The sequence below is a fragment of the Calypte anna genome, chromosome 14 (genome assembly GCF_003957555.1).
Source record: "Calypte anna isolate BGI_N300 chromosome 14, bCalAnn1_v1.p, whole genome shotgun sequence".
Classification (NCBI taxonomy): Eukaryota; Metazoa; Chordata; class Aves; order Apodiformes; family Trochilidae; genus Calypte; species Calypte anna.
Window position 1 is genome coordinate 12,277,459 of NC_044260.1, and position 27,556 is coordinate 12,305,014.

Sequence of the window (27,556 nt, forward strand, 5' to 3'; positions counted from 1 at the left end):
TTTTCTTTGTTTTGGCAACAGCAAGTTAACATCCTGGTGAACACTGTCATTAGTCCCCTGTCCCCATTTCTTTTCTTTTTCTTTTTTTCCCTAGATCCAAGGGTCACTCTTGCACCAGCAATCTGTTCAGGAGTCCAAGAGTTAAAGCTGCAGAGCAGACTCTCCTTGCCCTACACTCCCTTAAGCCTCTCAATCTTCCATTAAATCCATTTCTCCATCGAGACTGGATGAGCTTTTTTTCCCCCCTTTCTCCCCCCCCTTTCCCTCCCTCCCTCCCTCCCCAAGCCAGCAGCTGCTGAATTTTCCACCCCAGGCCTGGAGGCAAAGCCCAAAGCATTCTTGGAGGGTCACTTGGCAGAATCCTCTCCCCCCCCCCAAGAGCTTCCTCTGCCGAACCAAAACGTGAGCACATTCCCAAAGCTTAGGGCCAGGTCCAGAAAAACCCAAACCAACAAAATCAAAAAGCAACCGTGGCTCATCCCAAAGGCTCCGGGTGAAAAAGGGTGAAAAAAGTGTGCAAACTGCTGTCCATCTGGGGGTGGGTGTGGGCACCTTAGAACCTCCCGGGGTGAGTCCATCCTGCTAAGAGATCTTGCAGTTGTTTCGTGAGCAGTTCTGTGGGGGGCTCTGGGGTGGGCGGATGGATTTGGATCTTTTCAAGCTGTTCCCTTTGCTGCTGCTCCCACCCCCACTGCTGGCCAAGGAGTAGGAGCGGCCGTGCATCATCACAGCGTTCATCCCGTTGGCCATGGAGAAGGACTTGAGGTGGCTCTTGATGGTGACAGGCAGTGGCAGCTTGTCGATGAGGTGGACTGGGGTGCAGGAGACGATGGCGCGGCAGCACAGGTCCTGTAAGCTGAACACTGGGGGAAGAAAAGAACCTGAGAGTCAAAGGCCAAGAGGCTTCACAGCTCCTCCTTACACCAGGCAGTTCCCCATCCTTTGGGGAGTGGTGACAGGTTGAGGGATTGGGGTTGTTCAGCCTAGAGGAGAAGCTCCAAGGTGACCTTAGAGCAGCTTTCCAATACCTGAAGGGGCTACAAGAAAGCTGGGGGAGGGCTTTGGACATGGGGGTGTAGGGAGAGGACAAGGGGAAATGGTTTCAAACTTGAAGAGGGGAGATTTAGGTTGGACATTAGGAAGAAATTCTTTAATTTGGGGGTGCTGAGCCCCTGGCCCAGGTTTCCCAGAGAAGCTGTGGCTGCCCCATCCCTGGCAGTGTCCAAGGCCAGGTTGGATGGGGCTTGGAGCAACCTGGGCTGGTGGGAGGTGTCCCTGCCCATGCTGGGGGGTTGGAGCTGGATGAGCTTTAAGGTCCTTCCCAAAACAATCCATGATTCTATGAACAGGGGACAGATTATTTAGGACAAAAGCTTGGGAAAGCCCAAACAAATTCTGCCCTTGGAGGCTTTGAGAGACACCAGCTTTGGTGTCACCAGCTTTGTCACCCTCCACACAGGGCTTAGGCCTGTCTCACATTCCTGCCAGCTGGCACTTGGCTTCTCAGCCCACTGTTTGGCAACCAGAGGGACACACCAGGAGGGAAGGAGGCAACAGGGTCAGAAATTCCCCACACAGGACAGTCTCATTTGGAACCTCCTCAGGGAGCAGCAGCCATGGGACTGGCTCCTTGCAGAGCACTTGCAGGGACAGAGATCCCACCAAGCCAGAAGACAACTCTGCCCTTTCAGGCTTCCCAGTGTTCCCTTAGCTCAGCACACATCATGTGAACTTGCTCTGGGATGTCTTCTTGGAGGGACTCTCCCAGGCAGCAGCCACACGAGGGCATGCTTTCACCTCCAGCCTGCCCTGAAAGCCAGGCTGCTTGGCTGCTTCCCCCCGTGGGCAGCTCCAAATCCTGCCTCTGGAAGAGGTTCAGGAGAGGTCTGAACACAGCCCAGCTCCTGCTCACCATCCCTCCACCAGCTGGAGACAGCAGCAGGGCAGCCAGGCTGGGAGCAGCAGCCCAGACAGACAGTTTGGTGCTTGGGGTGGGAAACAGCATTTTCCCTCCCTCCTTCCTGAGGATTCCTGTGAACAAAGGTGACCCACAGAGTGCCAAACTCCTGCTGCTCAGCCTGCCAGGGGGACACACTGCTCCTTCCAGCCAGGAACATGGGACTTAAGACTATTTTGCTTCAAATGCCACAGGCTGAGACGTTCTGTGGGCCCTGCTCGTGGTTTGTCACACTGCAGCACATCTGTCTGGGGCTGGGGAATACTCCAGCCCAGCACCCCGTGCTGACAGCAGGGACCTGATCCGGTCCCTTCCAGCTCCTTGGGCTGCCTCTGCCCCCACATCCTTCCAAAACAGGGGAGACAGGCTCAGGCAAGGGTAAGGAGAGAGGCACTTACGTTTGGGCTCCATCCCACCCAACCATTTGACTGAAGTACTTTCAAGTTGGGACTTTAATTGCCCTCAGCCTCATCCAGAAGAAACGAAGAGGTGGAGGACACCCTGGAGCAATTCAGATCCTAGACATGCTGAGCTGCCCTCTGGAGCTGCCCATCCCCTCTGTAGCTCCCTGTGGCTCAGCCTGTCTGACTTGGGGCATTTCTCCATGTCAGGTGCTTCCAGATCCCACAGTGACTCACAAACACACCTCCCACCACCTGGGTGGGCACTCCCAGCCCTCCATCTCCCTCATCCCTTTCCCACAGGGAGCATCTTCCCCCCTCTACCCCCCCAGCACTGACCTCGGTTGGGTCTCCAGATCTTCTCCATGCCGTGCCGCATGAGGACGATGCGGGACAGCTCGGTGAAGGACTCGATGACATTGAAGTTGCACAAGGGGCTGACCTCAAAGAAGGTCATGCAGTTCTTCTCTGCATAGGCCCTGGCCTGCTCCGTGGGCACCTGCCTCTTGAAGGCGAGGTGAAGCCTGTTTCCCACCAGGATCCGAGGGACGCCCGGGGCATGCTTCAAAAAAAAAAAACAAACAAAAAAAAACCCCAAAAAGTGGAAAAATCATAGTTTGTTCTTCCTAAGCCTGCTCCCTGTATGCTGTGTGGCTGCCATGGCAGCAGAGAGCAAAGCCACAGGAGCTGCTCAGTGAGTGAGGGGAGCTGCCAGCAGCACTGCTGTGTGGTGGGGAGGACTGATTTCACAGAATTGTCACAGTTAGAAAGACCTCTAAGATCACCACATCCAACTTTCAACATCCCCTCCACCTGAATAAAACCCCAGTATCAAGATCTGTATTGCCCACCAGAGCACGTCACGAAGTGTCTCATCCACACAGTTTTCTAATCCCTCCAGGGTGGATTTAAAACTCCACCACCTCCCTGGGCAGTCTCTTCCAATGTCTGACTGCTCTCTCAGTAAAGAAATTCTTCCTCAGATCTGGTCTGCTCCTCCCCTGGTGTAACTTCAGGCCATTTCCTCTGGTCCTGTCACTGTTCACTTGAGAGAAGAGGCCAGCACCCACCCCAACACAACCTCCTTTAAGGGATTTGTTAAGTCTCCTCTCAGCCTCCTCCTCTCCAAATTAAACATTCTGATTCCCTCAGCCTCTCCTCACAGGATTTCTTCTCCAGACATCCCCAGCTTGGCTGCCCTTCTCTGAACTCACTCCAGCACCTCAATGTCTTTCTTGTAGTGACAAGAACTGAACACAGCACTCAAGGTATAGCCTCACCAGTGCCAAGTCCAGGGACTACACCACTTTCCTTCTCCTGCTGGCCACACTGTTCCTGCTACAAGCAAACTTATCCCCTCCCCACTCCATTTTAGTAGGAGCCTTCCTATTCTTCTTGACCACACCAAGCCCTTTCCTTTCCTCCTGCTCTGGATTTACAGAGGTGAAGGACAGACATTTATCCCCTTGCTTTGCTCACTAGCAGACTGCCCTCCCCTCCTCTCCACAGCAGAGCCATTCTTGTCCCCATGTCAGAGGTGGCACCTGAGGTTGTTGCTGGAGACCACTGCCTGTGTTCCCCCACCCCACGTACCTCATCAATCTCCTTTATCCATCGGTCTATGCCGTCGAAGGACCAGCGATTTGTGATGTCATACACCAGGAGAATTCCCTGGAGGGAAGAAAATCAGGAGCAGTGAGGAAGTTTCGTTAGGAGCACACCTGAAAAAACCACCTCCATGTGCAGAACCCAAAGGGATGAGGGTAGGATGGGAGCAGGAGATGCTGTATTTAATAAAGCACACCCAACTTCAGGTTTTCCCTACTCCAGAACCTGTCTCACTCTGCTGTCCCGTTGCTGGCAAGGAAAAAGTTGAGTGATGGCAATAAAGCCACAAAGCAGCTCTGCAGAACCGAGATCTCAGGACAGGGACCCAGGGGGGGCTTTGCTGAAGGCAGAGCTCACTGTCACTGCCATGCTGGTGGAGAAGCAACCTGTCCAGTGATGCTGGCAAAGCCCAGAGGGTCAGAACTCTGAGCTTCCTCTCCATTACTGTTGTATTTGTTTTGACTTCTAACTTCCAAGGCTGCACGTGTGAGTGAATGAATGAATGAGAGTCAGGAAAGAACAAAGCAAAAAGTCTGATGACCCCATTCCAAGACAAACTGCCAGCCAGTTAAATAAAGTCTACTTATTTTATTTCTGGATTGACAAGTTCCTTCAGCCAAGAGAAACAGACCCAAGACTTAGATTCTGAAGACTGCTTCTGCCAGAAATATGCTCTAGGAGGAGAGTTTTTAAGCTTGCTGGCAGCTGCAGTCTGGATCTTCTTTAAATAGGAAGAAGGATAAAACATCAGCAGAAATGCAGCCCCAAGTTCTGAGGAGCAGGGTGGAAGGTTAAGCCCATGATATCTAAATGCAAGAAGAGACACAGTGTCTGCCAGCTCACCCTCCAAGTCATATCACAGCTCTGTGCCTGCACGTTTAGAGTCAAGATTGTCAAGGAAAAGCTTCCCAAAGGTCAGAAGACACCAAGGCCATGCTGGCTAATGCCTTGCTCCTTTCCCAGTCATCCCCAGCTTTACTGTAAGTGGGCAGAAGATGGAGGAGTCTCCAAAACCTCTGGCAGGCTCCAGAGACCACGTTTCCAGAGCCCAGATACACTTTGTCATTAGCATTTTCTACCCTAGAGAGCACAGGACACAGCCACAGACAGACAGGGAGCTGGCTCCACCACTGCAGATAGTTCCCAGGAAGATCTGTTGGTTTTTAAATGATTGTTTATTTTTATTTCGAAGTCTCCCTTGGAACAACCTGCACAGAATTTTAATTTACTCAACCAGACAAATGAATCATTTCCCATTTGCAGCCTAAATCATTCTCTAAGTGCCTAGAAGGTTCTCAATGTCACAACATCTCTATCTCCCAATTTTTAGTTTCACAAAGGACCTTTTTAAGTGTTACATATCCCAGGCTTCCACAACATGAAGTGAAAAGCTGCACCCTCAGGTTCTCAGACCAAGGGCACTCTGGAACCCTCACCAACCTTCCAAAAGCATTTTTCCTCTTTCTTCTCAACCTGCCCACAGGCTTCTGCATGAGGTGGAAGATGACTGGGCTAATCCCCAGACCTCTCCAGGGTCCTTTCACAATTAATTTTCAAAGTTCCTCTCTGCTCTCAGTTTTGTTCCACACTACTGAGATTGGCACCACCCTAAGCACAGCAGCCACAGGGATCTCCACAGGAACACGTTGCATAGTGAAGAAGGGACAGAGAGATCATCTGGACAGGTATCCTGCCCAAACCCAACTTGTTTTCAAGAACTTAAAGACATGTCCACATAACAGATTTAATTGTTCTCTTAAATGTTCTTTTAAGCAGTGGCTATTCTGACAAGACTCACCCTGTTCTCAGCCACACTGAGGGCTGCCAGGGCAGCTGTCAGCCTGTGCTCTCTCTGACAAAGTCCTCTTTGGAAACTCCTTCTTTCAGCTCCCTTGTGCTCCTTATGGGAAGCTCAGTTCAGAGCCTCACTCCTCAGTGAGAACCTTCAGCTAGTTTGCAGTGTGAAGGTGCTAGTGGGCAGTTTACCCTGAGCTGTCCTTGTACAAACATCACACTGAACTTTAAACAGAGCTGGTCCCACCCTGGCTCCTCCTCTCCTCTCTCCTGTATTTATTCTTCATGAGCTTTTGGCTTCTTAGGTTAAAAAAGCTGTTTCTCCTGCCTCTAACTGGATCTGCATGCAGAAGTCTGGTGATACCCAGAGAGGAAAGCAGATGGCTGAAGCAAAGAAATCAGTACAGGACACAGCATAAAATACATCTTGAAGAAATAAGAAAACTCAGGAGCCTTTTCTCTCTTCTTCCTGACACAGCATTGGGTAAAACTGTCTTTATGCTAAGGCTATGCCAGAAGTTAGCTTCAGCATACTGAAAATAACTGGAGGTGCTCAAGTTTGTTCTTGCAGTCACTAAGGCATTTGCTACTCCAGTGAGTCCTCTCACTTTGGTTAACCATTACGAGTTGAAATAAAGATATTTTCCTCTTCCATTGAGAGATGTGGCAGGTTACCTAAGAGAGACAATACCTGTCTCCTGCTAACACAGGAATATTGCTGTATTGCCATGGGGCAGCCCACCACCTGATGCTGAGACCAACCTGAATTTTACTCCAAGCCTCCTGGAGAAGACTGTACAAGGACTCTAAGCTACCAGCCTTCAAAAGGAACCCACTTTTCACTGCCCTCATCTCACAAGCACTTCCAGAGGGCAGTGGAGTGATTTCACTTGGGAACCACCCCTCCTCCTACCAGGCAGGCTCACTGTTCACTGGTCTGATGGTTTAAAGGGCAAAGGTTGACTACTTGGGCAGATCAGGACCAAGACATCCCAACTCTACTGTGGGAAAGGGATCTGTTGCATAAGCAGAATGCAAGCTTTGAAGTAAAGGTGTAAGTTACACTGTAAGCAGGCTCCTTACTCCAGCATTCAGCAATAAAGAACTCACAGTAAAGGTCCCTCTGCCTGGCTGATGAGCTTTGCTGGGAACATCTCACCAACAGCCACCTTGGGAGGGGTAAGCAGATAAGATGGTTGAGGCAAGCCTTGAAGATGTTTGAGTAAGAGTTCCTAAAGCAATACTGATAAACAGAGCAGAAGGGCAAGGTGTTCCCTCCAAAGAAAAGGTCAAGGACTTCATTTTGAGGAAGGAAGATAAAAGCAATGTTCAGTTTCAAATTTCAGGTCTGCCAGATACACAGCACCTGGTGACATCCAGTGTCAAATGTAACATCTGGGGAGAAGAGGCTCCAGGAACCCAAAGGACACACTGAGCAAGTGCCTTACAGCTGCACTCTGGTTTCTAAAGAGCTCTGTCCCTGTCCCTCCATCCAATCCAAGTATTCTCATCACTGCTTATTTCACTTCCCCTCTCTGCCCCAGCTCACTGTATGGCAGCAGCAGGTACAAGTTCTGGCATGTGGGTGTGTGTGGAAACACAGCTCTGAGGAGCCCATAGACTACACAAAGGGGAGAAAGCCCTCTGTTCAGCAGTTCCAAAAAATCAGGTCATGCTGCAGAGAGGAGTAAAAGATCCCAAATTATATTTCTGGACACATCAGTTGATGTCAGTGGCTGCTTCCTATTCCCAGTTGGATTTGGGCATCTGACACAGTTGTGCCTTTAGAGAGAAATCGACCAAAGCTGAATTATGTGGTCATCTGAAAACCACACTGAACCATTCTGCTCATTTATAATTGCTGAGTGAAGTGTCAGGGGCTCAAAACTCAGAGGTAATATTAAAATTGGAGCTCTGGATTCTTCTGAAATGTAGCAAGGGCCAAGGGAAGCTGAAGAAACTCCCAGGTGGCAATAAGCATGCAAAAGGGAGAGCCTTGTACTCTCCCACTGCTTGAGATGTGCTCCCAACACTCCTTGCCTTGCACTTCTGCAAGCACCACAAAATTGGCCTCTGCTTCAAAGGAGCTGCCTCAAAACATCTACACCACCAGGGATGTGTACAAACAAGAATAAATGAGACACCTGAGGAGATAGCAGCAGCACATCCCAAGCTAAGTGCTCTCACATCCACAGCACCAGTGAATCTGCTGGAATTTGCAACCTGATCTGGTGGGAGGTGTCCCTGCCCACACAGTGGGGTTGGAACTGGATGATCTTTAAGGTCTCTTCTACATCTAACCATTCAATAATTCTCTAAGTCTTGGTGCAAGGGAGCATTCTGCCAGCAAGCAAAAGTCTACAGCTACAGGGAGCAAAAAAGCCAAGAACAATAGTGGCAAGAGCTTGAATAAAAGTGGCAGCATTTCCCAAAGGCTGAGGAGCTGCCAGGATCCTGGAACAGTCAGGAGGCTGATATATAGTGTCCAACTCTTAGTGTCCAAGAGAGGAGGAATTTTCTCAAAAGTTTTCCAGTTTGGAAACAAAAGGAAAACCAGAGTATTTTGTTTAATTTAAAGAGAATCCTGGAGGGGCCTGGTCACATTACTAAAAGGATGATAATAAAACTGTAAGCAGTTTTTCAGAGGACAAAACGATTTTTCTGCTGTTCAGAATCTAGATGGTGTTTTGGAGCAGAGCCCAAAGGAAGAACTCAAGCTGTAACACTGTCTCCTGTCTTCAGGAAGGTATTTTACGATCCAGTTGAGCTGCTCTAGTTTCAAGCCTGCATCAAACATGCAAGTAGGAGCTACCCTATTTTTGGAACTGACTTGAAGGCAAGACAGACTGGAAGAACTCCACTGGGAAAGCCAGTGTCATGTTTAAACAAACTTAACAAACCTCAGAAAGTACAAGCTCCCACATGAAAGCCCAGGCAGAGCTAGAATTGCTGTGTCCTCCAAAACCTCACTCCCTCAACCCTCCTCTAGAAACTAACACTGAACACAGTCTGCACCAGACTTTCTCTGTAGCAGTCCAGGCAAGTCTGGCAGTCACTCCTCTTTCCCATCATTTCACAAAACCAGAATACTTTCATAAATCCAGAATACCAGGCAGCAGAACAACAGGTAGCACCTCTTGACATATGCATCCTTCTGGTCCTTGATGTGTTCCTCTTCAGAGTCTTTACTGAGCATGAAAGATTTTTACAGCCTAAAAGAAAAGTGTCCCCCACCACAGCAGGAAGAGCAGCACTTACCTGGGCTCCCCTAGAGTAGGATCTGAAAATGGTGCAAAATCTTCCTTGCCCTGATGTGTCCCTGCAACAAAGAGATGTTACAGCTATGAAATTTGGAGAATGTAATCTCCTACTGGACCTAAAAATCAATCAATCAATCAACACTGATCTTGGCAGATCTTTAGAACATGTACAGTACCCAAGCTGCTCAGCACAGTGGTTGGGTGTTTTTTGGAAGAATTAGTGGGTACATCATCACCTTTGGTTACAGTCAGACACACTCCTGAGGTCCTTTGCTGTCACTGTGCTTCCCAGGGAGAAGGCACAAACCAAAACCACTCAGTTCCAACACTATCTTATGATCCATGAGGATACAAGGATCATAAAGTCACTTCACTCCTTTGGGCAAGGGATTTTCTCTCTAATTCCCTACAGCCAATGTGAGCTCAGAGTGAGCCTGCAGACTCCTCCTAATCAGGGATAACTGCTGACCTGCTGTAAAATGAACATAAATACTCAGGAGAGGAGAAGCTGCCTTGCACTCTCCAATTCCACTTCTTTTTCCAAACATGCTTTAAATGAAAATGAAAGGAATTATCTTTATATTTAGATCTCTGACAGACCTGGTCACTCAGACCTGACAGAGAGCTCAGGAACAGGAGCAGAAAACACCATTTCTAGTCCACTGTGACAATAAGGAGCTATTCAGTCACTATCATTTGTCCTGGCTGCAACTCTTGATGTCCTATAAATAAATCTGACTACATTCCTAACACCTTTTGGTGCCTGTGGGAACATCTGGGACAGAGAGGCAGAGCCCAGCACAGGATCAGGATAAACTGAAATGCATCAGGGTGATGGAACATGTTGTGATGTCTGTCATCTGGGTCAGGATAAGAGACATTAATGGCCTCTGAGAAGCCTGATGAACCCACAGCCCCATTTCTCTCATCCAGCAGCTATATAAAAAGGGCACAGACCTCAAGTTGAGGACAGTGACTCCTTCAGAAGCTTTCAAGGGACAGGTTATTGGTCCTGGGCATCATTCCAACAGTTTGCCTGCATCTCCTTCCCCCCAGCAATCAAATATTGGGTTGCATGAGGAACATAATGGTAATAGCAAGATTACACTAAGGAATCATAAACCAATTGGCAACAGCTTCTCAGGTCCTGTGCCAGTTCTCCAGCTCAAGAATTAAGAGTGTAAAAAGAGTGTAAAAAGAAAAGAGCTTCAAGAGGGAAGCAGGAAGTAACTACATAGCTGGGGCTGAAATGTCAGACATCTACCAAGAGAGAAACAAGAACACAAGCAGCACATATAAGCATACAAGCTGGAAAAGATAAATGAGCTGCTTCTGTTCTTTTGTAAGAAAAATGAGGACATTCAGCTTCAGAGAGCAGGGGTATAATTAAACCACAAAACTCTACACTGCTCCAGTCACTGAGGCTGAGAATGTCACTCATTTAACAATTCACACACAGTATTACTACTTTCTGTTACCTGAGCTATTTAACTTCATGGTTTAGGTTCCTTACTAGATCTGGGTGAACCCCACAAGAGTAGCAGGATACCCACCCTTCCTCTTTCATCTCCAGGCTTGCTGTGTCAGTTTCTCAGCAGGTTACACCTTAGACAAAACAAACTGGGCCAGAAGGACTCCAGCTCTCCCTGCAGTGCTGACAGATAAGGCAGAGGTCACCTCTTCCACACAGCCTTCTGTGTCCATCCCAGTGTCAGCTCACTATGCTGAGTCCTGCTCTCCAGGGGTTTACCATACCCTGACACTAACTGTGAGGTCTACCCACTGCTTGTTTTCTTTTTCTACTCAAGTCACTGAGAAACATCCAGCTTCTGCAGGGACTAAGGGCTTCAACCATTTATTTTTCCTCTCCTTTCCTATTCTCTTGTCTGTATTTTTCATTCTGGGGTTTCAGAAAAATCCTATATTGCTTCCTAAGTAGCATTGCTCCCTCAGTGACTGAGAGCTGTATGTGAACATGGTCAGGTATGACAGAAAAAGACTGAAATTGGGACTATTCCAGTGAAAACCAGCATGCTGTTTGTTCCACTCCATCAATGCAGAGAGGTCTGGTTGGCTGGAGTAACTCACTGGTAAGAAGAGCTATCAAGCTTTGCCACATGGCTAGGGATGCTCTGTGAGCTCTGGAACTTGGTCCAGCAGCACCATGGGCCCTGACACTGGTTCTAGGCTGGCAGCTAAAGGGACTCAGAAACACTCACCAGAGTTCCAGCTTGACCCTTCTGCCATCCAACAAGATAGTGGTGGTCTTGTAGTCAATTCCTGAAAGGAAACCAATAAAAATTGAGCAAACATTGAGCAGATCTTCCAAAGACAGACCAGAAACCTGCTCTGCCCACCCAGATCCATTGCTCCACGTTGGAAAGTGGAAATTTCTCTCCCTTGCTCCACTGTGTTTGTGAAGGGTCACAGAGACTTGACAGACAGAGCCCCCTGCTTCAAGGCAAAGACCACTCTTGTGAAGCTCTTTCCTTCCTTTAAAAATATAGTTAACCCCTAGAGATTGCTTCTTCTCCACTGCTGGAGAAAACCTGTTAGGAACTGAGCTGTAGGACTCCAGAGGTCTGCAGCATCATCACAAGTGACAGCATCAAATCAGACTTTTTTTGGGGGGTGAGCCAGAGACATTAATGTGAGAGAAACATCTCTACTAAGTCACCAGCAGGCCCACCAGCTCTTGACAAATGTCACTGCCTGAAGCATGGGAAGGGCACTTGGGAGGTGACCTGTCCAGAGAATGCTGTTTCCTCCTCTGAGCAGCTCCTGGGTGTACATCTTGCAGGCTCAAGAGCTGAGAAAGCAGAGTGGAGAACTCTTTTTCATAGAGCCAGAGCAGCAGGAGAGCCTCAAAACCAAAGCTGCACTGACAAGCTGCCTGTTCACATGAAAGGTGCTCAGCTTCTTCAGACACACCAAGTTTGTTACAAATGGGAGCCCATCTCCCATTCAGGAAAAGTTTAAAAAAGAGGCAACTGCCCTTGCAAGCAAGGTGTCCAAACCCAGCCCAGCACTCCCCAGCACAGGAGGGAAGAGGCACAACTGGACCTCCCTGCCCCAAAAACCTGGGCTGGGGAACATCCAAGGGACAGGAGGTGCCCAGGAAAAGCAGCTCCTCCAGTTAATAAGCTCCAAGGGTATTGAAGTTGCTTAAACAAAGCCCCATGCACCATCACTGCACACCCACTGAGGCAGAAACCAGTTCACAATTGTCTCTAACAAAGCTGAGTCACTTCCCCCTGATTAGATCCATTTTATTTTTTCCTCCTGCCAATAGATATCCAACTCTGAATCCATATTCAAAAGCCAGGGTTGCATTCTGACCTGTAGTCCCCTTCTCCTGCAATGCTGCCCCAGTAACCAAACAGACAAGTTTGTCAATAAAGCAAATGGATTTTTTTCTGAGTCATCAGCAGGAGCTCCCTGTTAGTGAAAAACAAATTAGATTTCAGCCTTCACAGGGTGCTATAAAAAGCAATAAAGATAATTATCTTAAATTCCAACTATTTCCAGTGCTTTATCACTGGAAAATGGACAAGAAAATAGACAGCTATTTTCACTAGAAAATAGACAGCTTACTCTTCATCTTCCTCCAGAGACAAGTGAATGATCTGTATTTATTTTCAGGCAGATATAAATCCCCCTCCTCTCCAGGGAGCAGACCTGCTCCAAGAGAGAGCATCCAGACATCTCCCCCCAGTTCCTGAACCAGGATCATCCCCAGGCACGGCCTGATGGGCCATTAGGGAAGGGGCTGATTGAGCCCATTGACCTGGGCAAGAGGGGAAAGCCTCAGGCTCTGCTCCATGCAGAACTGGCCCATTTCTCATCAGGCCCAAGGGCTCCAAGCACTCAGCAAAATCTCCTGCCAGCAGTTGCATGAACACAGCAAGGAGGGGGAACAGAGACAGTTTTCAGGGCAGAGGCCACGTGCTTCCAAAAATGCCACTGTTGAGGTGAAATGAAATGCTCCACTGCCAGGTTTTAAAAGTGAGAAAGATACAGCTGGGCTGGAAAGAGGAGAAAACTCATTGATGGAAATGCCAAACACACAAACCTGGCAACTCCCTCACTAGGTCAGGAACTGCTCAGCCTGCAGCCCAGCTGGCTGGGCAGGGAACGTGTGTTCCCTGATGCAAAAACCTCAAAACTCAGTCACCAAAGCAAGACTTTTAATACTCTTGCCCCTCATGCCCACCTGAAACCACACCACGTACTTCAAACCAGAGCAATGCCAGCCTTTGGGCAGAACAACATGGCCATGACCAAAGCAGGCAACAAGCAGAAAACAGCCCCCAAAAATGTCCTGAGCTCCTGCTGCAATGGCTCTGTACCTGAAAGATGCTCAGGGAAAATAAATAGGCCAAGTAGAAGACCTCTGTGTCCTTCCCCATGCTGTGATGCAGTGGTTCTGGCAGACTCTGCAGGTACCTGCTGCCCACTTTCTTGATGCCAAATGCAAAAGCAAAGAGAAAGGAAAGTACCAAATCTCCCTCTTCACATTTCCAGTCAACTGGTTTGGCTGCCTGTGTCTTTCAGCAGAACCTCTCTCCTTGGCATCAGGGTGCTGGAGGTGAAGGGTTAAGAACCTTTCTCAGGGCTGCACCCCTGTGGTACTGCCGCAAAACTGACCTGAGGAATTCAGAAGCATTCAGGTTAAAAGCAAAGCTGGTTTGAGATTTTATTCTAGGCTATAGTCTCCATTTAAGGAATACCTGATAACATGGGTTGGAAGAAGCTGATGCACTTTTTAACTTGCATGAACCCAAATTGGGACTAAGGACTAAATTTACAAAAGGTTTGTGAGCCAGCTCTGCCCCCGAGGTCATCTGCTTAGGACAAAAACTGCTGATGAGGAAGCTGAGCAGCCCAGCTGGTTGTCCCAGGCTCAGCCTTGACTCCCCCCTTGGCCCAGGGTCCTGGGGACAGGGGCCACAGCTGCCACTAGATGCCACCATTGCACACAGGCTGGTGGCAGTGGCTGGCAGAGCTCCTCTACCTCCTCCTTTCAGGCTGCTCAGACACTAAGAAGTTCAGGGGGAAATCTTTAAAATGTAATTTCTGTAGTTGAGAGGCTTTTCCCCACCTGAGCATCACCTCTGCTCACAGCCAAGCACAGCAGACTGACATTTACCCTCCATCAGAATGAGGCAGGGATGTGCTGCTACAGCCCCCATTCTGTGCTCCAGCAGCACAAGTAGTGATAAACCAGCTTCCCCAAACCCAACCAGCCTCCCAAACCCAACCATCTTCCCCCCAAACCCAACCAGCCTCCCCCCAAACCCAACCAGCCTCCCCCCAAACCCAACCAGCTTCCCCCCAAACCCACCTAGCCTCCCCCCAAACCCAACCAGCTTCCCCCCAAACCCAACCAGCTTCCCCCCAAACCCAACCAGCCTCCCCCCAAACCCAACCAGCCTCCCCCCAAACCCAACCAGCCTCCCCCTAAACCCAACCAGCCTCCCCAAACCCAACCAGCTTCCCCCCAAACCCAACCAGCTTCCCCCCAAAACCAGCCATCTTCCCCCCAAACCCAACCAGTCTCCCCAAATCCAACCAGCCTCTTCAACCCCACCTAGCCCTGGGGCACACAGCATCAGGGGAAAAGACCAGCATCTTGCTTCAAGCTTATTTGATACCAACCCACCTCTTTCTTGACCAATATCCAGTGTGATGCAACAAAACAAAGGAGGCTGGCAAACAAGTCTGGGCTGTTGTCTCTAATTTAGCATTCAGCTTGACTCCCTCTGCTATTTTTTCCAGCCCTGCTTTAGGCTCCTACTTCCCCTGCCACCATCTCAGCCCCACATCTGGAGCAGCAGAGCTGACCTGGCACAGGGTGCTCTGCAAAGTGATCTGCTGTCACCAGGCCTGATCTCAGACACTCGAATCCCCACTGCAGAGCTGGGTTTCACACTCCCGGGCAAGGCTCCAGGGAATTCCAAACCTTTCTTTCTTTTGCCAGTTGGAATAAGGAAAACCTAAGCCAGCAAGCTGCTTTCCCATGGGAACACACAGGATGTGTTATAGGAAACTCTGACCTCTTCCAAATTACTCATGCAGAGCACAGCACACTTTGCATCAACAGGACCTGGAAACCCCCACACCCAACCTCAGCTCAGTTAAAACTTTCACCCAGAAGCTTCCACCTGCTGTGAACAGGAAAAGCCCTCCAAGAGAAATGATCATTTTCTTCTAGCACTTGATACCACTGTGTATCAGGCTGCCAGTTCCTCTTAGGAACTAACTCACTGCTTGGAGCAAAGCATCCTTTCTATGATAACTTTCTAGCAGGCAACTTTCTATGATCCCTCTGCTCTGCCAAGCACCCGAGCTGCACCTGCAGAGCAGCAGCTTGCCAAAACCAGGGCAGAGGCAGGAGGCAAGCAGGTACATGAGCCTGGAAGTCACACTGGAAAAGGCAGAAGGACAAGGGAGATACATGTTCCATGCCACTCCTGGGCTCTGCCTTGAAACAGATTCATATCACAGGGAAATTGCTTTAAATAGCTGAAGTGAAGAGGGCTCTATAAATATTTACTGCTGGAAGCACAGCAGCTTCTTTGGCTTTGCATAGGTCTTTGTTTGAGAGAAGAGGGGAGAGTTTTGCAGCTGCAGACTCTGGAGATGACTCTGCCCTAACACCTGGGTGAGGGGCCAGGAGGGTCACCTCCCCTTAACAAAGAGATTTGAGCAAAACCTTCCAGCAGTAAGAGCAGCACAGGCCTTTTTCCTCCTTCAGCTCTCCAGGGCAATCCTCCCTTAGTGCTGGGATAGGATTCCAGCTCTTGGGATGATGCCAGAGCCAGTTCTGTGAGGATCCAGCCTCCAACTAAGAGCTTTGCTGCACCTACACAAATACCAAAAGGCTCAAAGAGGACTTGCAAGGTTTTCCTGTGACCTTCCTCCAAAGCTGGCAGCAATATCTCCACTTCTATCTGCATGGCCTTCAAAAAACCCCATGATTTATTCACAATAAACAGCAAACATTCTAGGTGATGCCCCAAAACCTCTTCCCCAAGGGGAAAAGAACCCCAAACAATGCACTCGAGTTTTAAGCTTTTTCCTCCCAAGAGATGCTCCACTTAGCACTTAAAATAATTCACAGTTTGCATGATTCAGACTGGCCAAAGACACTTTTGCCCCCTCCTTTCTTCCATAGATTGCCCTCTGCTCATGGGAGCTGGGAATCCACCACCTCACTTTCTGTTTGTGCACCCACAACAAAACCCAATATTTATTTGAACTTAATTAAAAATATAATCGGTTCCCTTGGCTTACAGGTGTGGTGTATAATGCCACCTCAGCATCTTTTTTACTTTTATAAGTCACTTTATTTATAATTCAGCTTATTTATAATTCAAAAGAAGCCAACCAGCCCATTTGCAAAGGGTTATATGAGGTCAAGAGCCAAAAAACTTGAGCTGTGCAATGCTGATGAGCCAAGGACAATCCCTCATTCAATGCATTGCATAAATAAGATAAATTGAGCAGACTTTTGTTACCTGATTAATGCTGCTTTTTGGCAGACTTTTTACATCTATAGACATAATTAAGCCTGACTGGCTCCATCCTGCACCTCTCCTAATAACAACAGCATTTGAGTGCTCAGAGAAGGACTGATGAGCAAGATGTGCCTGATCTCTCAGCACCCCTCCAGAAACACTCTGCTCCACTAGGAAATTTTAATCCTGGCTCACAGGCCACCAGAAACACTCATGGTGACAATGCAGCACCTCACCCAGCAAGCCTGGTGATGGGCTGGCATTTGAGACTGTCACTAAGTACAGCCAGAGCCCCCACACCACAACACCCTTACTCAAAATGCTGGATTTTTCCCCAAAGCACCCCTAGATGCTCCTGATTTCCCAGAGGGCATCAGCTCTGCTGGGAAAAAAAGGTCTAAGGACTCCTTAGAAGACTTAAAGATTAAGAGATCCTAGAGACCTAAAGTCCTTATCCTTCAAGAGCACCTTTTGGGGGTCTTAAAACTTTTGCAAGTTTAATGCCACACTGAGCAGCAATTGCTGGGATGGGGGGAGAGCACAGAGCTGGAATAAGAAATAGAAAATACACCTCAAATATTTAATTTGCTGAGATTTTGCAGTGAACTGGAGTTACCAGCTATGAAGGGCTGGTGGTGCTGCATGGCTTTCAGAAGGATCCTCAGGAGTAAGTGATGTGGGTCTGTGAGCAGCTGGAAAATCAGTATCTGAAAAAGGTACCATAAAATCATAGAATAGCTGAGGTTGGAAGGGACCTTAGAGCTCATCTCCTCCAACCTCCCTGCCATGCCCAGGGACACCTCTCATCTACACAAGGTTGCTCCAAGCCTCATCCAACCTGGCCTTGAACACCTCCAGGGAGGGGGCAGCCACAGCTTCTCTGGGCAATCTGTTCCAGAGTCTCACCACCCTCAGACTGAAGAACTTCTTCCTAAGATCCAGTCTAAACCTCTTCTCCTTCAGTTTAAACTCATTTCCCCATGTCCTGTTGCTGGACACTCTTATGAAAAGTCCCTTCCTGTGGGTTCCCTTCAGGGACTGGAAGGCATCTCTAAGGTCCCCTGGAGTCTTCTCTTCTCCAGGCTGAACAATCCCAGCTCCTCAGCCTCTCCTTGTGTCAGAGCTGCTCCAGCCCCTGGATCATCTTTGTGGCCTCCTCTGGGCTCATTCCAACAGCTCTGTGTCCTGCTTGTGGTGGGGACACCAGGACTGGACACAGAGTTGGAGGTGGGGGTCTCACCAGAGCAGAGTAGAGGGGGAGGCATGGAAAGGCAAACAGCACCATGAGTACCAGAAGCAAACCCTGGAGGAGCACTGAGAAGACCTCCTGACCTCTGGACTTGACAGACATATTCCATCAGCAACCCACGTGTCCCAGAAATCCTCAGTACACCAGTGTGCAGCTTGTGGCAGCAAAAACATTCATTAAAAAGTAGATAAACACCAAGAAATACTTTGGAGTGGGTCAATGGGATGTAAATGGTTTTTTTTCTTCCCTTTTGCAGATGGAGACAGGTAAGGAAGAGCCTCCTACGAAGCACATAAACACCAGCTGATGAAAAAAGTGAATTCAAGCTTCTCAAACAACAACTGATGAAGTCACCCAACCTTAAAAAGTGTGTGCAACAGCACATTAACCAGCAGCAATTTCACTAGTCAGCTCAGAGCTGGAAGCCACAGGAAAAAAAATCCCTTCCAAACAACACATGAGCTCATCAGTTTGAGTCATGCATTCAATTACCTACTCCTCAGATAGACAAACAATGAATTATCTCCCTCAACACCAGGGGTCAACAAAACAGATGCTTTAAACCAAAGGTGGAATCATCCCAGTCTGCATCTTTCTGGTGTTGGTGTTTACCTCAGCAATATTCCACCTGTGTTTTAGCAGGATGATAAAAGTTACAGAACAGCATTGCTGCCAAACACCCCCAGCTCCTGCCTGCTGAGCTGGTCTGAGAGAGAGAGAAAAAAAAACCCCTTTCAATTATTTGAAGTTACTCAAATTTGTAGCTTTTCTTCCCCAAAATATCCTCCATCTTCCACTCATACCCACCTGATTTCAACTGAGAGCCCTTTTGATCCAGCTTGGAAGCCTTTCCCAGAGAGGCTGAAATGTCAGGCTTTGTTCCCAGGCATCTCCATCTGCAGCTAAGGGATTGTAAGTGGGGATCTCAGACAAATAATTGCTGGTTTGGTTTTGCAAACCAGCCAAAAGAAAAACATTTACTTGGAGACCTCTAGGAAGTCCAGATTTGCTGAAGACTTCACTTCTCTGCTGCCTGCCCCACAGCCCAGCAGCTACGTGGTTCTCCTATAGAGGAGCTCTGTTCTGGGCTCACTTAAAGACAACAACTGCATCTGAAAATGACATTTGAAGCCAGAAACAAATCTGTTCCTAAAGCTCAAACAATTTCAGTGGCCACCCGGGAAGCCACAGAAACAGTCAAGAGTCAGTCCAGAATTGGGGATGTTAAGTGGATTTGTGTGTTAGAAGAAAATCAAGAATGATTTTATGCACAGAAGTGACAACAAACAAAAGAGTTTCTTCATGCTTTGCAGTTCAGAGCTCCATAAAAACCAACCAGCTGCAGACAGGAACAAAGACAGCCTGTGAGGGAAATCAGAGGGCACCATAACAATCTGCATTGTTGCTGGATCACCATACAAACACCAAGATTTCCTTGGAGACAAAAGAAACAACAAAAAACCTCCAAAAAATGTCAAATATTCATCCAAAATATCTCCAGTATCCTGCCTTGCAGACGTTAACCCTCCACATTTACACTTCTGAACGCTGTGCAGGTGTTCAGAAACGTTGCTGTACAACATCAGACCTTTGAGGCATCACCACCAGGCTTGTGCAGACAGCTCCACAGGGATCCTGCAGAGCCTCAGGACATGCACAGTGGTGGTCTCTGAGCACTGAGACACCCCCCCAACACAGCCCCTCCAGCCATCCACACCCTGCCAACTCCATGCCAGTTGGCATCTCCAGGTTTTGTCATTTAAAGGGTCACATTGCAACTTAGGAGCTCCAAAGTGGCCACCAATGTCTTCATACACCCAAGCACTCATGAGGAAGGCTCCAGCCTTTTGGCAGGGAGTAGACAAGGTAAACACCACATACCTGCTGAGCTTTGGTGCTTACAGAACTCCTGGAGAAGCTATGGATTAAGCCCTCACCAGGAATTCCAGGGGCTGGAACACCTCTCCCATGAATCCAGGCTGAGGGAGCTGGGGGTGTTCAGCCTGGAGAAGAGAAGGCTCAGGGGAGACCTAAGAGTGACCTTCCTGCCAGTATCTGAAGGGGCTGCAGGAAGGCTGGAGAGGGACTGTTTGCAAGGGCCTGGAGTGACAGGATGAGGGGCAATGGCTTTAAATTAGAGAAGAGCAGATTTAGACTGGGTGTTAGGAACAAGTTCTGTACCATGAGGGCAGTGGAACAATGGCACAGGTTGCCCAGGGAGGTGGTTGAGGCCTCATCCCTGGAGATGTTCAAGGTGAGGTTTGAGGAGGCTCTGAGCACCCTGATGTGGTTGAGGGTGTCCCAGCTGACTGCAGGGGGTTGGACTGGATGAGCTTTAGAGGTTCCTTCCAACCCAAATTATTCTGTGATGCTGTGAATTTCAATGGATCTTGAATTTGCTTTTGCTGTACCAACTGTGAGCTCCAGGCCAGACAGGGACCACTGGACACTGGAAGCATCAGGACAGCTCCAACACTGGTGTCACAATTTGTTGTGCTTTCTGGTTTCTGTGTACAGACAGAGGGGATGCAAAGAGCAACCACTTGCAAGGACAGGAAAGTGGTAGGATAAATCCCTAAATGGGCAAGGGAACTCAGAAGGTGGGCTGGAAAATAAGTTAAAGATAAAATAAAAACAGTCTGCATTTTCTTAAAAAGGAGATTATTGCAGAGGAGCACAACACCTACAAAACATCCAGTTAAGTACAGCCTTTTGGTCCCCTTCTGCCTGCCTCCTCCTTACACACTGATGGTTTGAACAGCAAGTAGTTTGTTTGAATCACCAGAGGATTTCTGCCCAAATCCAATGCCTGATACTGAAATGGTTGCAGCACTGCACAGTTACATCTAGAGAAGAACAGGTGTCAAAGCTTTAAAATGATATAATATTGTTTAATTTCTCACTGGGGTGATGGAGATGAGACAAAGAAGAGGCAGAGAAGAGGAAGAAAATAAAAAAAGCTATGGCTACCTAAAAATGCTCTCAGCAAACAGAAAGCCTGTAGGAACAGACGACCTCTGAGCTGCTGTTGCAACCTTACTGTGACTACAACTTTTATCCCTGGGAAATTCCTCTTTCAGGTGAGTCCCAGCTGCCAGCAGAGCACTTAGAAAAAAAACCAAGCAACCAAATATTTTTACATTGGTGCTTCCTTCCTCCTCCTCTGCCTGCAATCCAATAGGAACCTGTATGACATAATGTTTCTGTACGGCTGCTCGGTTCGTGCTGAGCCCGGGCTGCCAGAGGGAGCTGAGGGGTAAAAGGAAAGAAAATGAGGTTTTTATAAAGCAAGATTATATAAATCTCCACTCTGAACCCTCAGCTTATAGTGTAGCTGTCTGGAAGGGAAAAGATGCTCTGCTCTTCCCAGAGAGGGAGGCTGCTGGGGAAGAGCTGAAAACAAAAGCTGAGGGAGATGGGGCGGAGGAGGAGGAGACATTTTCCATGGGCTTTCCTATGCAGCTTGTATATCAAAACAACTGAGCAGAGAAGAAAAAAAACAACAACCAAAAAAACCCCAAGCCCACACAAAAACACAGCAAGAGAAGTGAACAATATCATCACGGGATCTGGTCGGAGCAAAACCTACTGGCTTTTTACAAAAAAAATAAATTAAATACAGAGAAACTTTTAATCCCGGTTATTAGAAGAAGATTCCACCCATTTCAGGTTTGTACTCCTTCCTTCACCTTGCTTTTGTGGGCTGAAGCCTCAGAAATAGATGAGCAGCCATGTAAAAGCCCAGCTTTTATGTTGGGGATTGCAGCTGGGGAGAAGTGCTCAGTGCAATCAAGAACCTGGCAGAGTAACTCCCCAACTCCAGGAAAAAAAAAACAAAACACCAAAACCCACAACTCTCCCACGGTGCTGTGCATCCTTAATCCTGACTTGAGAGAGAGAAAGAGATAACAAAACCTGCCAGCTTTAGGGGCTGTTTGTTTGTTGTTTGTTTGTTCTGATGAGGTTTTTTTCATTTGTTTGCTTTTCTTTTTTTTTTTGGCATTTCTTTCGTTTGAATTTTCAGCCTTAGCCAGTGAATTCCACATCAAGCAGAGAGGGAGCTTCAAGGCTTTAAGTGTGGAAATATTCTTCCAACCAAGGGAGAAATAGTGAATGATGGAGCAGTAAGAGATGCTGGAGCTGTTTCTCAGCCAATGCTTGCTCTGATGAGCTCAGTTTTCCATCCCTGGTGACAGGGAAGCCCAACATCCCTGCAGGACACTGAGGTGGGTGCTGGCAGACCAAGGGCACTGCTGCAACACACCACAAACCCCCAGGGGAGATTCCCAGAAGCAGGACAGCACCATGGAATTGAAGTATTCCCTGCAGGATCAACTCTGCAGTCACGAGGGGGATGTGATGGCACAGCTGCACTTAGAGAACATTTTGTCTTTCCCCCACCCCTCACATCAGAGCACTAAAATCTCAGAAAAAAGCATTATTCATCTTGAATAGAGTCATCCCAGAAAGCAGTTTCCACTGGTGGGCAGCATCTGAAACAGCCCAGCTGGATGGCTCATGCCTACCCCTGACAGGGACAGAGATGCTCCAGCAGACAGCAGGATCACACCTGGTGACATGTGGCCAAGTGAAGAGGTGGTGGCAGCAGCAGAGAAGCAGCAGCTCCAGGATCAAGGTTTCCCTCCCTGCTGATGCCCAAGGGAGCCCTGGCACACAGCAGCAATGCTGGGAGGAGCACTCAGTCCTGTCTCATCTGTAGCTCTTGGGTCTGCCACCAGAAGGTGCCACCACACCAGGACACCACATCACACCTCCCTGCCCAAGGTTCTGCCACACACAGGAACACCCAAGAGCTGCTCCCTGCATGCTCCAGAAGGGAAGGTTTCAGGCTGTCAGGTATTTACAGAGGTCCTGATCTTGCAGGAGCTGCAGAAGTTTAAAGGAGAACTGCTCATGAAGGCTTGGGAAAAGGGAAGCAGAGAAGGCTGCAATGGGGAGATCTTGGAGCAACTTCCAGTGCCTGAAGGGGCTCCAGGAAAGCTGGGGAGGGACTTTGGATAAGGGCCTGGAGAGATGGGATGAGGGGGAAGGGTTTCCAGATGAAAGAGAGGACATAAGACAAAAGAATGGACATCAGGCTTCCTCCTCATCACTTGCTCAGTACAAGCTGAGGACAGGGGAAAAAGAATAAAAATCCATCCCCCTTTCAGTCTAAGCCATCTGCTGAGAAACACACTCTACTCTCCCCAACACACATTTCTCCTTTCCTACGGGGACAGCAGCAGGTGAGGGGGAAGGCTCCTCCATCACATGAGGATGGAGCCCATCACATTCTGCATGGTGATACCAGCCCCAGCCCTGTTTCTGGTGCACGTGGGGCCCTGTCTCACACAGCAGCAGTGACACTCGTGATGGCCACACAAGGAGCCTTCCTTCCCCTGATTCACCCCGTGCAGGGCTGGCTTCCCCACCAAGCCAACCAACCAGCTGGGCAGGATCACTTCAGCACAAGCAGAAGAATAATGAGATATTCCAAGTGGATGCATGACAGGGTAGTGACAAAGCCACGAGTCCTTCAGGTGAGGAACAGCCTTGTTTTCCTTTTGCAGGATGAGTACTCCACCCTTACTTTCACACACAGCTCCACCACATCTCACTGTCCCAAACCACACTGTGAGCAGTGACATTTCTGTCCTGCTTCAGTACTCAGGGAAGGAGGACAGCCCTCAAGTGGGAAACTGAGGCACCCAACCAAAAAGTGATCAGTGCAGTTGAGCTGTCTGGTGAGCAAGACACACAGCTTTACTCTGACTAAGCTGTCACACCACAGCTCACAGCACAGGGGCCAGAGCAGCTCTCCCTGAGCCTCAGGAGAAGGGAATGCTGAGTGGAAGAGAGGGCACGCTGGGGAAAGGCAGGAGTTCCAGTTCTTGTGTGAGGTCTTCTGGCTGCCAAGAGTAGCAAGTGGGGCTCCAAGAATGGCACCCTGCCTCTACCACTGCAGATTTGGGGAGCAGGGAGGGAAAACTGGAAAAAAGGACAACACTGGAAGCCCAGAAGAACATGAATGTTCCCCCAGAAGCTCACATCTTTACCTAAATACTAGCAAGAAGCTTAATTCAAGGCCTTTTGTAATTGGCCAAAAAAACCCCCACCCAAAACCAAAAGCCCATCTCAGTTACAAACCTCCTGGGGATGGAAGATAACATCAGAGCAGAGATCCTGCTCTGCACAGTGAGTGCTCTGCCCTGATGCTCCTGGAGATTGATACACTCAGTAACTTCAGCATGAACCTAGTAAGAAAAACAGAGGTGACAACTGGCCCTCAAATCACTCCTCAAAATGCTGTTTTTAAGTCACCAGGGGTTCTGTATCCCTTGAAGCTCAGGTGCAGCAATGCTCAGGGGCACCACTCACACCTCTGACCATCAGTGCTGAGGGGGACCAGGCTCATTTCTAACAGCAGTTCAAATAAAAGGGCATTGCTGAGGCCTTGCTATACACAACAGGAGCTACAGTGTTTAACTTTGGGCCTGCCTGATAGAGTACAAGGTGCCAAGCTATAAAACTGAGTTAAGAAGAGATGCTCTGGGACAGGGATCCTGGACAAGGGTGGAGAGAAGCAACCATGATGCTTTAAGCCAGACACAGCTCAAACTGCACCCAAAGCTTCCAGAGAGTGGACACAGGAAGCAGAGGCTGCTCACAGCTCCCAAGAGATGCTGCAGGAAAAAGGCTTCTCATCTCTTGGCTGCTTGCTGTTCACACACCCAGATGGCCATGGAGAAGACAGGAGTCCCTCAAACATGTTTCTAGGGGCCAGGAGTAGTAGGGAAAACACAGAGCTCTGTTTACAGGGGTTGACTTTTAAAGCCACACCTTCCCAGGGCTGAGAGGACAATCCATTTCACCCTGCATTTTAACAAAACAAAAAAAAACACTGTGTCAAAACAGAAAAATTGGCCAAGACTGTAAAAGCAGCAGACCCCAAGGAGACAGCATGGGCAGGAGGGCTGTACCCCTCCCCAGCAAACATCAGGGATCTCAGCTTGACACCAGATTTCAATCACAAGAACAACCTGAAGCACACTCCAGACTGGTAACAGCAAGTTCTGCTGCTGGGCTGACCAAACAAGCAGTAGGTGACACAATATTTGACTCAAATTAGGATGTGGGGTTTGGGAGGGGATGAGGAGGTGGATAATGCACTTATAAGAGAAAAAGATTTACAAAAAGAGCCTCTGAATAACACCCCACCTTGGCAGTTTTGGGAGAGCCTTAGGCACACGTCAGAGGAGCTACTGACAAAATCTGAGTGCCTTCACATCAGGGCTGATCTGGCAGGGCAGAGTGAAGGCAGAGTGGCAGAGGAACATGCCCTGTCAGCATGCACACCCCAACTGCACCCAAGAGAGAGGGAGTTTGACTGCCAAGGCTGTCAGGGAGATCAGCAGTAGTAAATTCACCCAAAGCTACTCCAGCTGATCATCCAAACGGCGCGCAGCTTCGCAGGAGCAACAGAAGCAGAAGACTATCAGAGCATGTGTTACTGTGAAAAAACACTATGTGACCTAATTCTCTAATTAGGAATGGGTTTGGCTGCCCCCAGAAGATGAGGGAAGGTTCTGAAAATATTAGCTCACTGCTATTTCTTTTCCTAGAGCAAAAGACGGCGGAATTTTGTTGTTACACAACAGCAGGCAAAGGGACAAAGCTTTTCTAGTGAGAGTCACTGTTCTTTGGGTTTTGAGCACAGATCAAAGAACCCACCCCACGCTCACTTTGCAGTTGTACTTACTACTCCTGCATTACCTGCCTCAATGCAGCACTCAAAACCTTTTTCCAACAGAAGAAAATTCCAACTTTAACACTTCAGTTACACCAACAACCCCGTTATACACTTCATCCCTTTCTACTTCACAAAGCCAACCCCAAGGAGCAGCTCTACAGCTCCCAGGTTCTTCTGAGACACAAACTCTCTTCAGGGAAGCTTAAAAGCACCAAGCATCTCCTTGAAGGCAAACCACACCAGCCCTGCCAGACACCCAAGGAGATGAATGATCCCACAGCCTTCTAGTTCCAGAATCTGCTGCTCTCATTTCACAAGCATCCCAACTTCTGACTCACCAGCTCCCCGTAAATCTCTGGAGCAGGTGTGTGCTTGCATCAGCTCCTACCAAGCTGGTAGTAGCTCTGAGGAGGGAGCACACAGTCAGGAGCTGAGCCACCCTGCTCCTTTACACTTGAAATTCAGCCAGCTTCAACACAGAAGCCTTGAGAAGCACCCGATTCTCTCAGACTCCTGCTTTACAGGCCAAACCAAGCACCACCTGCTCCAGCCCTGGGGTTTGGCTGCGGCGATGACGCAGGGTCCGAACGGGATGGCTTCTGTCGAGCCCTTGGGGAGGTTATTGTGCAGGGAGGCTGTGGGGAGGATTGGGGGGGAGGGAGGGAAGGATGACAGATTGAAAACCACCCCAGGACCTGCGCCCTGCCAGGCTGTGTTACGCTTTGACTGCAGCGAGGGGATGCAGGAAATAGCACAGCGCCACTCCTTGGCTCTTAATTACGGTCTTGTGACACTGTAGTTAATGGTCTGTCATGGGCTCCATTAGAAACCTTGATGTTTGCAGGAGGCGGACCAACCGAGCTGCGTTGGCAGTAGCCAGCTACCGAGAGAGAGCAGCTCCGGGCTTGGAAATAAAGCTCCGGTTCTTTGTTACAGACCCTCTTCCTCTGCCTACAGCTCGGTCCCGGCGTTAACCCCTGGGGCAGCCCCGGGAAACCAGCTCAGCTCTCCGAGCAGGACCCGGGGAAGGGTCCGGTTGGGTTGCGGGTTTACATCAGGCACCGACCCCTCTGCCCCTCGCTGCCCCAATCCTCCCGCAGACTTTTCAGCAGCAACCGCGGCCTCCCCACCGCCAGCCACGCAACCCCGGACACACCGCACCGTGCTGCTTCCACTTAGTGAATTATAAAAGCAGAAAAAAAAAACCAAAAACCAACAAAACACCAAACCAAAAAAACACAAAGAAAAAAAGCAAACCAACCCCTCCCTCCCCAGCCCTGACACCTCCGCGGGTACTGACCCCTCGCAGGGTCCCCACCGCTTCCCGCAGTCCCTCGCAGGGGGTGACAGTGCTGGAGGGGGGGTTCGGATGGACCCCAGCCCGGGCTGAGGCCGCGGGGGCTCCCGAACCCCCCCCCCGAACCCCTCTTACCATTGCTGTAGGCGTAGGGGGACTCGGAAGCCCCGTCCTGCAAGCTCTCCAGGATCTCGCCCTTGCCCACGTCGCTGTCCCCCACCAGCAGGAACTTGAGGAGGTAATCGTAGCTCTTCACCGGGCTGCCCTGCGTTCCCATCCTCCCTCTCATCGGCGAGGAGGCCCGATCCGCATCCTCCGCCGGCCGCCGGCCTGAGGAGGGGCTGCGGCCCCGCTCCGGGGACCCCACCGAGCCTCTCCCCCCCTCGCCGCCGCAGCTCACAGCCGGCCCTCCGCCTCGCCTGGCATCTTCCGCCGAGGGGACGCGCTGGGGACCTGCGGCGGGAGGAGGAGGAGGAGGAGGAACAAGGCAGCCCGGCCCCGCCGGCTCCTCAGCGCCCTCCGCCGCTGACAAAGTCCCCGCGCCCGCCTGCACAAAGCGGCGGCGGCGGCTGCTGCTACTGCCGCCTCCCCGCCAGGCCCCGCCGTCCCTGCCCGTCCCGCTGGGCCGGACTCCCCCGCACTCACCTCACGGCCGGGTCGCGGAGCCGCCGCTTCGGCCCCAGCCTCCGCCTGGCGCCGCGCAGCTCCCGCTCGGCCCGG

The 27,556-nt window shown here is 49.5% G+C and overlaps 1 protein-coding gene across 1 annotated transcript; it reads right to left on the bottom strand.

Annotated features, from left to right (window-relative positions):
* Positions 1-291: 291 nt before the first annotated feature.
* Positions 292-27,423, bottom strand: RAB40C (RAB40C, member RAS oncogene family). Its single transcript, XM_030459898.1, has 6 exons — positions 26,972-27,423; positions 11,240-11,300; positions 9,019-9,079; positions 3,952-4,029; positions 2,698-2,920; positions 292-863 (listed from the first exon to the last, which is right to left on the bottom strand). The coding sequence occupies exons 1-6, from the start codon at positions 27,123-27,125 to the stop codon at positions 583-585; spliced, it is 858 nt and encodes a 285-aa protein (XP_030315758.1). The 5' UTR covers positions 27,126-27,423; the 3' UTR covers positions 292-582.
* Between the last annotated feature and the right edge of the window lie 133 nt (positions 27,424-27,556).

Bases quoted from the DNA above. Each gene is read 5' to 3' on its own strand.
- RAB40C (XM_030459898.1), bottom strand. From the start codon at position 27,125: ATGAGAGGGAGGATGGGAACGCAGGGCAGCCCGGTGAAGAGCTACGAT. The intron at 11,301-26,971 runs GTAAGAGGGGTT...GTTTCCTTTCAG, and splicing joins CCCCTACGCCTACAGCAATG to GAATTGACTACAAGACCACC. The intron at 864-2,697 runs GTCAGTGCTGGG...TTCTTCCCCCAG, and splicing joins GATCTGGAGACCCAACCGAG to TGTTCAGCTTACAGGACCTG.